A 13,217-nucleotide genomic window follows, 5' to 3' on the forward strand; every position below is an offset into this window, starting at 1 on the left:
CAAACCAAGGTGTTGTTGGCGAAAATTGACAATTGCAATCATGAGAATATATATAAATACATATGAATATGTTTTACTATTATATACATACATAATTATATGAATATGCAATAGCTTCTTGTAAAGACTTAAAAAGTTAATCTCATTGTGCGGGTATTCGATTAATATGAGCTATTCCGAATAAAATAAAATACGTTACCTTCGATTACATTGAAATGTCATATTTATAAGGGAACACTTGCACATTTAAACTAAATCTAACATACAAATCCTCGCAAAATTTGGTGAAAATAACTTTTCAATTAAAAAAGTTTTTTCTCCAAGAAATTGCTTCCGATGGTTCAGTTTGTATGGCACCTATATGCTATGTTGCCTACATACATACTATATACATATATTTACGACGTTTCCTCTAAGTGTTACAAACTTTGTGGTAAACTTTATATACCCTGTTTGGGATATTAAGCAAACTGTAAGTTTTTAAAAAACCTTTTTTTTTGTACAAATACCGCTATACTCAAACTCAGCGCTTGATATTTCTGCCTGGGAGCTATTCCTCATCATCCAAATAGTCCCATAACCGGCCGTCACTTTTCCGTGATTAGTTTTTAAACATAATGGTAAACCCTTATTTATTTATATAAAAAGCTTTATTCTTGGTCATAACATTTAATTATATGTATTTATTTATGTATTCTTGAAAACCACAGTCTAAAAAAAGCATACTACTAGATCGCTGGCTGTGACATGTAGTCCGAAAGTATTCAGTCTGTCAAAATCTAATAATGTTTTTGTTAGAGGTACTTTGAAACTTCCCTTGTATTTCAATGGCTACACAGTTAATATGCTAAAGTGTTTGCAGCGCTTATCGTAAGAAATAAACTTATTCATGTTTAGATATTGAGCGTTATTTTGGGTGAGATATGTATCTTTCTTCGACACAGCAACTTCCACAAAAGCAAAAATTTGGAAAAGACTCGACCAAACTTGGTAGTACAGGGTGGGCCATCTAACGTTTTAAATTTGATTTATCTATATTTCGACATTGGAAACGTCAAATACCATTCGGAAAGTGACAGATATTCAGTAAAGTAAGTCTAAAATTTACGAAATGGGTCGCTATTCACTAGAAAAAAGCCGTCTACAGTTCGCAGATTGGGCAGAAGATCGTTTGACCGAGGATGGTCAATTTTACCGAAAAATCATCTTTTCGGACGAGGCTCATTTCCACCTCGATGGTTACGTTAACAAGCAGAATTGTCGCATTTAGCGCACATAAAACCCGCACGCAATCGTTGAGAAGCCAATGCACCCAGCACGAATCACTGTATGGTGCGGATTTTGGTCTGGTGGAATCATCGGCCCATTTTTCTTCGAAAATGAAGAAGGAACCGCCGTAACCATCAATGGTGAGCGATATCGCGCAATGTTAACCGAATTTTTCTTCAAGCAAATTGAAGAGGAAGACTTGGACAACATTTGGTTCCAGCAGGACGGCGCTACGTGCCATACAGCAAACGCTACACTCAATCTTTTACGCCCTATCTTCGAAAATCGCATAATCAGCAAAAGAGGTGATGTGAATTGGCCTCCCAGAAGCTGCGATTTAACTCCGTTGGACTATTTTCTGTGGGGAGCTGTTAAAGATAAATGTTACGCCAACCATCCAGAAACAATTCAAGATCTAAAGTACGAGATTCAAGCTGCTGTAGCTGCCATAAGGCCTGAAACCATCGAGAAAGTACTCCAAAATTGGGTGGATCGGATAAGCTACTGTAAACTCAGCCGTGGTGGTCATTTGTCCGAAATTGTTTTCCAAGAATAAATTTCATAAAACAACCTTTTAAATAAATGTTAGACCTTTGAAAAATATCAAGCCGTTTTTTTTATTGACCTTTTAAATAAAAAATTTTATATGGCCCACCCGTTATCTGCGCGATGAAATGATTCGATCCATACTCACAGCGAGCTTTTTGCGAATAAGGTTTTTTGGTTTCTTTAGCACAAAGAACGACTGTGATCCTTTCCGATTTGTTGGTAGGGGAGATGCTACAAATTACGTATCGCCAAATATTAGTTCGGGTCAGTTACGTAGGCACGACTGCTGTCGGAAAGCACCTATTTACTTACAAGATGATCTGTCTTTGTCTTTAAAATAAACCAGTCTGTGTATTATAATTGCTGTCATCGATTCGACAAAGGTCTTTCTCTAACCAATTGCACGAACTATATCTGACACTCAAACAAGCAGGCAACACTTGTGGCGCAACTCTGTGCCATCATGTCGTCTGTTATGATTCACATCTTAGTGAAAATTCTTCTTTTCGCGTTATAAAAATTTCTGTAATTGATTTTAAGTGCTGAGTTTTAAAAATAAAACAAAAAAATGTTTTTTCATTTGTCATATGAACCATTCACAATAACAAAACTCATCTTAAATATGCAAAACTAATCTTCTTAGCAATGAAGTTAGCTAATTATAGATATGACGAGAGTATTCAAATCGATTACTTTGATGCTGCAAAAGCGAGCAGAGAAATGGCGAATCGAAGCCAGCTAATTATTAGTTTGTTTCAGCTACCTTGATGCAGCTACTTAAATTGAGTACGTAAGCTTCCCCTAAATGTTGCGAACGGAGAACTTAATATCTCGGGTATCAAACTAAGAAAGAGTTATAACAAAACTCATAGAGTTATGCCCATGAATTCTTAATTATCCTTGTTTTTACAGACTGTATCAGATTGTCGATGCCAGTAGCGATACTTTAGCGAGTTTGATTTTGAATGAGGACGGACGGTGGTGTTTAATAAAAACTGATAATTCCTGATTTTGTTCTTTCGTGAGTGTGAAAATATCTTCATTTTGCAGAAAATCTCGGTTTTAATGCGTCTTTAAGATTAGATAAATTATAAAAAAGTTTCTGGAAAATTTTCAAAATTTCCGTTTCGACATTTTCGCCGTTTGGAGCAGTGTTATATATTTATTAATACGAAGTATATACATAGCATTTCGGTTTTTACTTCATTCATCTTCATTTTTCGAAATTCCAATTTTTTCCGAAAATAAAAAAATTTGCAAGCACGAGTGTGACAACCGTTAAATTTTTTGAATTTTTCAGAAACTCCTTAGCAACATGCGCGCGAATCACAACCAAAGTCAAGTTTCTGTGAACGTGAGCGTATGTGTGTGTGTTGGTGCGTGAGCGAGAGCCCCAAATTTGGTTTACCCGAAATTCCATTTAGCCTTATCGCTCATGGCCATCGTCCATTCGTACAACAACGCATACAACAACAAAAACCACCACAATGGCAACAACAACAATAGTAAACAGTTAATGCGTATGGCAAGAATGATATCAACAAGGAAGCAGCGCGTTGGGGCACATTAAATAACTCCTTGCCGCCACGAGCGTGCGTTCTCTGAGTGTATGTGTGTGTGTGCGCATTAATATACAAATAAAGCTACATATTTTAAAACATATATGAGCGCACAATCATGGCAGCAAATATAACGGCCCACGTTAGTGCATGTGCCTTATCAGCGCAACATCGCTGAGGCACCAACACACACACATATGTACATATATAGCCAACAGAGCGCTAAAGCTGGTGTGTGAGCGTGGTATTTATGGTGCGGTGTGTAAATAAAAATTTATACTTGTTTAATAATAAATTACATTTAACTTCCTTCTGGTAGCATTTGTTATGTGTGAGCATTTTCCAGGAGAGGGGGACTGAAGGGTTCGCAAAGCTGTACGCCAGCGATAAACCGGATAATAGCAAGCCAAAAGCATGCACCAGCAAACAAACTCACATGTATGTTTGTATGTATGAATGTATGTGTGCTCACTATTCGGTTTGTTTGCGCAAACGTTCAAACTGCCAAATAGTCGTAATCCTTTCGTTTTACGCCGCCGTTAGTTTAAAATATGAAACATCCTTTTACAACAAAAAAAGACAAAAACAACAAAAATAATAATAAAGCTTATCGCTGATGAAAATCTTAGCACCAACTGCAGTCATATCATCGGTGACAACAAAAACGCTCGCTTACAAGCGCAATTGACAGCAGGAGCGAAGGACAGAGAAAGAGGACAGGCGCGTGGAGCGGTCTGCTGATGTTAAGTTGGCGAGCTATCTTACATTTATTTTTGGCCACTCCACAGTGGGTGGCAGCAGATAGCTGGCCTTATGGGTACGTGTGTGTATGCAGCAGCAGTCGATATTACATTTAACCGCCTCGCCTCACACAACTCTGCGAAGAATTTAGCAGCTAGTATCATCTAAGTTCACCCATCTGTGTCTGTTTGTACGCACAATCCGTTGGATAAACGCTCTTATCTTTGCCGACCAGACGATATTATAATACAATTTCAAGTTGACGCGCGAACACGCCTTGCCACATCTCTGTGTGGCATGTCTCTGCTGCTCCCAAATCATATTTAATACTGTGTTCTTGGCCGGAGGAAATATGTAAGGACATTCACTCAAGTGGCGCTTACCCGTTGTCTCCATTGGCACATTCATAAATTTATACAAACATTCATACATCACAATGATTTCCTTCAATTTCTCTGCTGTCGTTTGGCCGTCTCGTGTTGGAGTGGAGTATCCTTTCAGCCAATATATTTGGTGATAATTCTCATAACAAAATTGCTGCTTCAGAAATGTGTGTGTGTAAGCCTTTGTATGTATATGAGCCCTAGAAGAGTGCATATCGAAAACGAAAATAAGTTTTAACCACAAATGTGGCAAGTCCTGGCAAAGTTTGACAGGAGGAAAGTACATGAACGGTGGTTGTTGTACCCCTAAATTAAACTGTCTTAAAAAGAAGATGTATACAAATTATCAGGATGACGAAACGAGTTGAAATCCGAGTGACTGTATGTCTGTTCGTCCGTCCATCCGTCCGAGCAAGCTGTAACTTGAGTAAAAATTGCGACATCTTGATGAAACCTGGTACACGCGTTCCTTGGAAAAAAAGTAAGGACGAGTTCGTAGAAGGCCTTGTGACCAAATATTGTTTAAGTCGAAGAAAAATATGCGGACCCCAATATCTGTAGTTGACTTATGACCGAAAATATTAGTTAATGTTTGGGATATACATACAATTGATATTCAGAGAGAATCCTTTCCTAATAATAGTTTCTCTGTTCGTCAAGTATGGGTTGAATATAAAGATTTTCGCACTTCCGGGTGACTTATACCGATAAATATGAGAGTGCGTGTTTTATTGATAACATTGTATCTTTGTGGCTAAAACAGATACAATTGTGTGAAAACTTGACCTAGCCCCCATATAACTAATATCAGATTTTTGAACATCCGGCTGGATTTGCTCCATAAGATTGGACAATAAACCCTATGCGGACGGTTTAATGGAACTCCATAAACACGACAACAATGAGCTTATAAAACTATGCAGAAAATAGTCGGATGCAAGCTTGTTTACGAAACAGGAATTCTTGGTGACCACGATCCGTTTCCCGACTATATAGTGCCTTTCGATAGCACGAAATGGTGTTTCGTGGATGCCGCTATGATACACCATCAGTTCAGTGATTAAAGACGCAGACCTATTTTTTGGTATGGTGTTGATTGGCAAAGCTTCGAAATTGTAGTTTAGTCTGTTTGTGAACTACTACAAACACCGAAATCAATGATTTTATTAATTTCTTGAAAATCTTAATACTTCGAGAACAGTTTGAGCACTATTTATCGGATTTCCAAACGTCTTCAGTTGATAACAGAAAGAGAAGTGCTCATCTTCACGTGGTTTGAACCGATTCAGCCATAAAAACTATTCGAGAACGCATTCGCAGAAATCTCTTTAGAAAAAATATTTAAGTCAAGGGAAATGGATACATCGATCAAATCAATGTTAAAACTTATTCGAAGCGATCAAAATATTCAAGGATTCGATGAGGACAGCAATCAGCTGCTGAAATCGTTTGGTAGGCAGTCTCCTGTAGAAGTGTTACACCTTTTCACTTCTGTGAAAATAGGGTTAAAACTGGGGTAAAGGTATACTAGCAGGATATTTTAGAAACACTTCAGAGAATCTATTCGATGGAGAGCATTGAATCTGCCAGCAAGATTTTGCTTCCGAACACAAGGCAAAAATAATTCAGTAGTGGCTTAATAACAATATTCCTGGTTTCCAAGCTGCAGATAATTGGGCTTCTGCACATTGAGATTTGAATCCATTGGATTAGAGTTTGTGATCAGAGTTGAAGATCATGACCTGCCGATTACCCCACAGAAATTTGGAACTGTTAAAAAATCTTTGGGACGAGCAGCAACGTCAATGTCATGTAGAAAATAAAAGTAATTTAAAAATATAATCAAACAACTTTAGCTAATCAATTGATATCATAACAATTATGCTTAGGTAAATATATATAAACTGAAACCCCTGGGTGTGACACATACGTTTGTATAACGTTATTGTAAATCCATCAAATTTGTGCGTGTATTATTAAACTTTTGCAATGATGTTGCAATTTTCTCGCAATGGACATTTTATTTGCTACAAATAGCCAGCATCATTATTATTTATTCATCCTCCATTCGAAATCAATAGACCAATCATTATGGCTGACAGTTTGACAGAAGTCATGAATGGCGATAAAATGTGATGACAGTTCAATTTAATACACGTCTATACGTAGCATGAACACACATAATATATAGCAGAAATAGCAGATTTTATGTTCAAGAGTGTTAGCTTAGAAGAATTCACAACAGTCAAAATTGAAAAGTTCCCTTGATAGATCACAGAACACTATGAGGTTTGGATAAACAAAAAATAAATAAATATATAAATAAATAATTAAAATTTAATAAGTAATTAACGTAATTAGAATTTAAAGATATATTAGTCCATTCATGAAAAACACTCATATTCATCCAAATTTATTGTCAGTCTTATTAAATCATAAGTTTAATTCCGAAAGTAACGTTATCCTTGTCGCTTCATAACATACTGGCCATATTAGATAAGAATTAAAATACTCAAATTCTTAACATATATATGTATAGTATCGTATATAATATATAAATAGTGAAATCAGTAACAACAAAACCAACACCCGAGGTACATACTTAAGAAAACTCTGGGAATTTTCCGACATACTGAACTGTCTATGATGAACGTGAAGTTAGTCAGAAAACACAAAGTGACCACTAGCACAAACCAAAACTACAACCGAAAGTAAATGTAAAATGTATATAAGCTTAACATGCATACATACATACGTATACACACATTTCTAGAGCGAAGGATTTGGGGCAGATTTGTTAACAGAAGTCAACTAGAATTTTCCATTATATATGAGAAAGTGTGGAGATTTCGGATTGACAATTTGGCGAAGAGCGCAAAGGACAAATGCTGCGGATGGGAGCGAGATTTTAAAGTATTATTTAGTGAAATGCGATAAATTGTAAAGGAATTACATTACTGTTACTATGGTGCGAAATTAATGATGAGGAAATGTGGTTGTGTAAGCAACTACGTGGATCATTTGTGAAATGTAGTGACTAGGTAAAAAGTTCTTTCAAAATGGAATGCAACAGAAGAAAATTGATGTTAGCCCACTGTTGTTATGAAATCTCTGGAAGAATCGTTACATTATTATTTTTAAAAAATTTTCGGTAAAGTTTAACCATTTTAATAGTTCTTTTCGCTTTATTATATATGAAAATGTTTGCGATGGTTATTTAAGGGTCTTTTCAGTCATTCTTCCTATAAATACTACTCAAATTTTCATTTTTAATTTCGAATATAAACCTATCCGCACACAAATGAATGAATTTTTATTGACCATGTTCGAATCCCCTCTGTTCTGCGCGTTTTGTTGAAGTTCCTCTCACTAGTCAGAAAAGTTTAGTATAGCAACAGTCGATCGAGCTGAGGATCAAAATCGAAATAAAATCCGAAAAATATACAATTTTTCTAGGGACTATCACTAAAAGTGGTGTTTTGGCTCTACGAAACTGTATTCAAGCCAATAACTTCCTATGTACTTAAAAAGACGTGTCAAAAAAGATGGCCTCATAGGCATCTCTGGTGCACTGGCAGCTGGGCATATGAAGAGGTCCGAACAAGGTCACGGTGAAATTCTCTCTTATCTCAGCTGCATTCTTGAAAACTCGGGCTACTGCCTCAGAGATGCTACTCGTGGCGACTTTCTATCTGCTCACGTACCGAAGAGTGATATGTGGATGGGGAAGAGCTGCTAGAAAAGAGGCGCAATCCGTTAATCTTGACTTTAAGCTGAAGAAGTTCCTGCTGTTAGGATGGCGATAGATGTACTGCTACGAAAGGCAGCCTCTTTCAGAGCGGTAATACTAGCATTGAGCTCGATAACAGTGCACCCAAAGCTAGTCGAGGAGTGTCTGTCCTCACCAGAAATAGCGTCAAGGTACTTCATCGTCAGAATTGTTTGTGTGCCTGGTAATAGTGGAATCGCTAGCAACTGTAAAGCCGACCAGCTAGCTTTGGCGCGATCATATGAAGTTCTAGCACTGCACCAATGTATCTTGTGTGAGCTTAACAGGTGTTGGTCAACGATATACTCTTGTGCGACTGCAAGGTCTTTTTGGCCTAAAGTAGAACGCAGGAGATCTTCTGAACTTCTTGCCCTAAGCCAAGTTCATATTGCCGCAATGGTAGGGATTCTTACTGGACATTGACCAATAAGCATTCATACGTTAAAGCTAAAAATCTTGACGGACGCAAGTTGTTAATGTTCTATGAAGCAGGGTGAGGTGGAAACCCATAGGCACTTTCTCCTCCATTGTCCAGCCTTTGCAAGGCTGAGGATGAGACATTTTGGAGACATAACCGAAACTGACATAAGCCATATCAATAAATTTGTGTTAAGATTTGTAAAATTCTTAAGATCCAACACAACGGACCGGTGTTCTAAACTTTTCAAGTGACATCCCTTTTGAAATCGACCTCTTAACCTAACCTAACCTATCTGCTTCCATTCCTTTTAAACTTGAAAATATTTAGTGTTATAGCCAATGATGGCGACAGAAGGAGGGAGGAAGGTAGGGTACATGCGAACGTGGCTAGGCCCAAATCGTCTCGACAAAAATGAACATGTCATGATAGTGTAATTGCCACATATTGCCAGTTTCAAAAGGAGTTTAAACTAGTCTGAAAAGCTAGCGAGATCAAGCTTGGTGCTAACGCAAGTATAATACGAGTACGTACCCGTATAGAGACAGCAAGTTGAATGCATTAGAGCCGCAATATCATTTTAATGATGGAAAAATAGTGTTGAGGGTTTGTGTATAGTACCACCCTTACCTTCAGTCAGCCAGCATATATTAAGTAATCTAATTAAATACATTATGCGACATTGCTATTTTTCGATAGGAAATGTTACATTTTTGCAAAAAATACCAATGAGTACCAGGAAAAGTTTGACCCCTAAACGGGATAGAAAATCCTATAAATATATTTTAATCCGCTTATGTTTTGCTAATCGCAATTTATTAATTTTAATGCACTTATCTAATTGCGGCTTAGCGCCACAGCACGGCATCAAAGTATTAAGTGACCGAAGTGAGAAACTCTCCCCCAACCACCAGCTTTCCTCCACTGAGCCAGCTAAGCCAACAGCAATTTGGGTAGCAATTTTCAGTTTAACGGTTGATGGTGCTTTTGATTGCGTATTATATTATTTGATTTGACACCGATGATGACCCGCACACACCCACTCACACGCACACATACCCAAACATACTGCGGTACTTGGGCCACAGCAAAACCGCCATGCAAATCCACTTTACATACGAAAGATTCACAGGAAAACACACGAAGGCATTGTGATGAAAGTACAGCGTTACCCGCTTTCACACGCTGCAATGACAAGGGCGACTTGTCGACAGGGGTGTGTGTGCTCTGTCAAGTATATCATAGTCAATTTCCGAATGACAAAAAGTCAAAGGGATTCCGGGTGGTTGGACCAATCATACTCGAGAAAAGGGGTTGCGTGTGAACAGACGCTGCCCTTAGCAAACACACTTTGGCGCTGCCACCCCTACATTTCTGATTAACCCACTCAGCCGTACACACACACCGCAATTGGCCGCTTGGCATCAGCGCCGCCTGGTCGGTGTGTTTTTATGACAGATAAAGCTCGGCATTAAAATAATACAAAAAAGGAACTTCAAATGGCTGCGAATGTGCATATCGCCGCAGCACGACGCGCCCGAAAGGGGTGACCGAAAGCGTGCCACGGCGAGAGAGGAGAGATCGGCGGCGGCTTTAGGATCGAAGAAGATTAAATTTTTATTGGCAAAATAATGCGAGTAAAGCGCTGACGCATTGCAGGGTTGGCTGCCGTTGGTGGCCAAAGGATATGCGGTCGCTGGTGGCCAGTGGCGTTGTCAATGCTGCTGCTGCGTTGCTGCAGATGGCGATAAACTTCGGGCTTTTACTCCATGCTAAATACATGCACACATACAAATCGGTGTATAAAATGTTATCTGTTGCTTAGCACGCGACTTTGCAGCCAAGCGCTGGCCACCAGCAGCACCGCTCACGCCCCAGCAGCGCATATAAATCTATTATTAGTTGACAGTGTATGTGTGTGTGTGAGCCTGCATTAATGCACGCGTTCTTATCTGCGCTCCTTCCACTCTTTATACTGACTTTTTATTTTAAACCTTTTTGCTGTGCACTTTTAAACACTCGCTTTTATTGATTGATTTTTATGTGTAGACATACTCTTTCGCCAAAGTGGCGTTGGGCAATAAAGATTCTGATTAATTTCGATTTAACCAACCCCTTCTCACACTGCCAGCGCTTGGGTCAACATTATACTCAAACTCTTTGACTCTCTTCTATTCAATGGCTTTTTGGCCGTCGGGTGTGAAATTTAATTTAGTAATTTTATGGTCTGTTTTGATGGCAACTTTCACAGCTGACCATAAAAGTAAATATATTTGTTTGTTGTCTAATATTGAATATCGTGCGCATTAAAAATTTTATGTGACCATTATTGAATCTCTGCGACTCTTATTTAGTGCTGCCGAGGAATGTGTGCCCCTGCACCAATTTGTTTATGCAAATTTTTTCAACAATCAATAAGTATGTTTTATAGACCTCTATGTGAACTTCCATTAATGTATGAAGAGAAGAAAAATAAAAACTTTGTGTTCAATATATATGCATACATATATATGTATATATATATTATGTATAATATATATGTGTATTTGATGTAGGTATGTGGGGCACCTCTCTGTTTGACTACTCACCTCTGCTATCGGCTGTCATCTCGTCTGTTGTTTCAGAACAATCACCTGCAATGAAAGTGTTAAAATCGACATTAATGTTAAAGTTGTAACTTAAACCTCTTAACGACTTACAAAAAAAAGAGATTTTTACCAATTGAACTGGAAAATTTTAAAAATTTATTTATTTAGTATGTAAAATTATTTCTAGACAGTGTGAAACCATTGACCCTAGAGGCCATCAACTGCATATTTTCACAAAATCGTTAATATAGTCTTTGTTCTTTTGGCTTGACTGTAGACAGATTGTTGAGTGAGCCAATTGGAAATGAGTCTATTAAGATTCATTATTTGCTTGGTCTAGTCTGCTGAAGATTAAACATGCTCAACACGAGATACACTGCTTTTCCTATTTTTAAGTATGTAATACATATTATAAGCATAATTAAATCACTGCAAACCTGGCTGTTTTACGTTTATATCGATTAAGAATAGTTTCCATGGCAATACCAACATAAGATGATAGACATTTTCTGAGTTGAATATTTGACTAGGCCTAATCCACGCTAAAGTTTGTGAAGATATCGCGTCAAATAAGGAAATTTTCCACACCCGAACTTTGTTGTGGTCATTCAATTTGTATGAGAGCTATATGGTTTATTGATCTGATGTCGGCGGTTCGGACTAATGAGTACCTTCTGAGAGAGAAAAGTATGTGTGCAAAATTTTAGATCGACATCGCAACAACATCAGTTCATGTGCATACAGAAATACGGACGTGCCTAAATTCACTCAGGTCGTCACGCAGTAAATTTTTATATACATTTTATGGGGTCTCTGACGTTTTCTTTCGGGTGTTACAAACAAAAAGAAACAAGCTTCGGTAAATGTGCGGGAAGTTTTCGAATGCAACAGATTTGCAATAGAATTCCCAGGTGAAAGTGAAAAAAAATTAAACTGACACAATTTTTACAAAATGTCCTCCAAACTCAAAACAAAACACCTAAATGTCTTCTGAAACTAACTGCCACAAAAATATAATTCTATCGCTATGCAATTAAACTGTCCGGATGGAAAGGGCCATCTGTTGATAAGAATGTCGCATACTTTATCACTTACTCACACTTTATCAGTTAAATCGAAGATATTGAAAAAAGTACGCCTACATGAATCACCCGTTATATAAGAAATCTGAAAACGAAACGCAAAAATGAAAGACATATTTATTAAAACAAATGGCATATTTACATAGATTGATCCTCGGCGAGGGGAAAGTAAAGAAACCAGCTATCTGCGGAGACTTCAAAACCAACATCCCCCGCGAGAGTTCAAAAAAAATTATACATAATGTCCATCATAAGTCACATTCTGCGAAGAAAATGATTTTGAGATACCAGTACATAATTTTATGTGGAACGCGTTATGCAGACGTAGAGGCCATTCAAAGGCTTGCACCGGCATACCGGTAGCCATAACGGTCAACGAGCTAAAACACTCGTTCGAGATTGGTACCGTGCAAAAAGCTATATTGAAGCAGAAAGAGACTATTTTGAATAAAATAAATTGATTTTGCCGAAAAACCCATTTTTCCTGTTTTTTTAAGTCCTGTTTACTTTGGAAAGCACCTTGTAGTTGCGTTTTAATGAGGATGAACGTATTTTTTAGTGTTGCAAATTTTCAACAAATAACGTTGGATTTAAACATAAAGTTCGGTAATTTTTCGGAAACATCTTGTATTGAGCATGGGGAAGCTGTCGGCGGATGTCGTGTTTACTTTCTCCGGATAATGAGAAAGCAATTTTTGATTCATTTTGTGATTGTCAGTGAAACATGGATCAATTGGCCAAGCACGGAATAGGTTTTAACTGACAAAGGCTGTCTTATCGTCTGGACGGGAAAGGCCTAATTATTATGTTGATTTAAAGTCCAATTTAAAAACAAAAAAAAAATCAGTATTCTGCGATC

The 13,217-nt window shown here is 37.7% G+C and overlaps 1 protein-coding gene across 1 annotated transcript in view; it reads right to left on the reverse strand.

The window, feature by feature from the left end:
• LOC105222013 (zinc finger protein ush) overlaps nt 1-13,217 on the reverse strand; it is a 210,996-nt gene that overhangs the window by 33,224 nt on the left and 164,555 nt on the right. The window contains exon 2 of the mRNA XM_049457567.1: nt 11,277-11,321. Within this exon, the coding sequence (XP_049313524.1) occupies nt 11,277-11,321 (45 nt within the window). The remainder of the gene's footprint in view (nt 1-11,276; nt 11,322-13,217) is intronic.

Source organism: Bactrocera dorsalis, chromosome 1, assembly GCF_023373825.1.
Source record: "Bactrocera dorsalis isolate Fly_Bdor chromosome 1, ASM2337382v1, whole genome shotgun sequence".
NCBI lineage: Eukaryota > Metazoa > Arthropoda > Insecta > Diptera > Tephritidae > Bactrocera > Bactrocera dorsalis.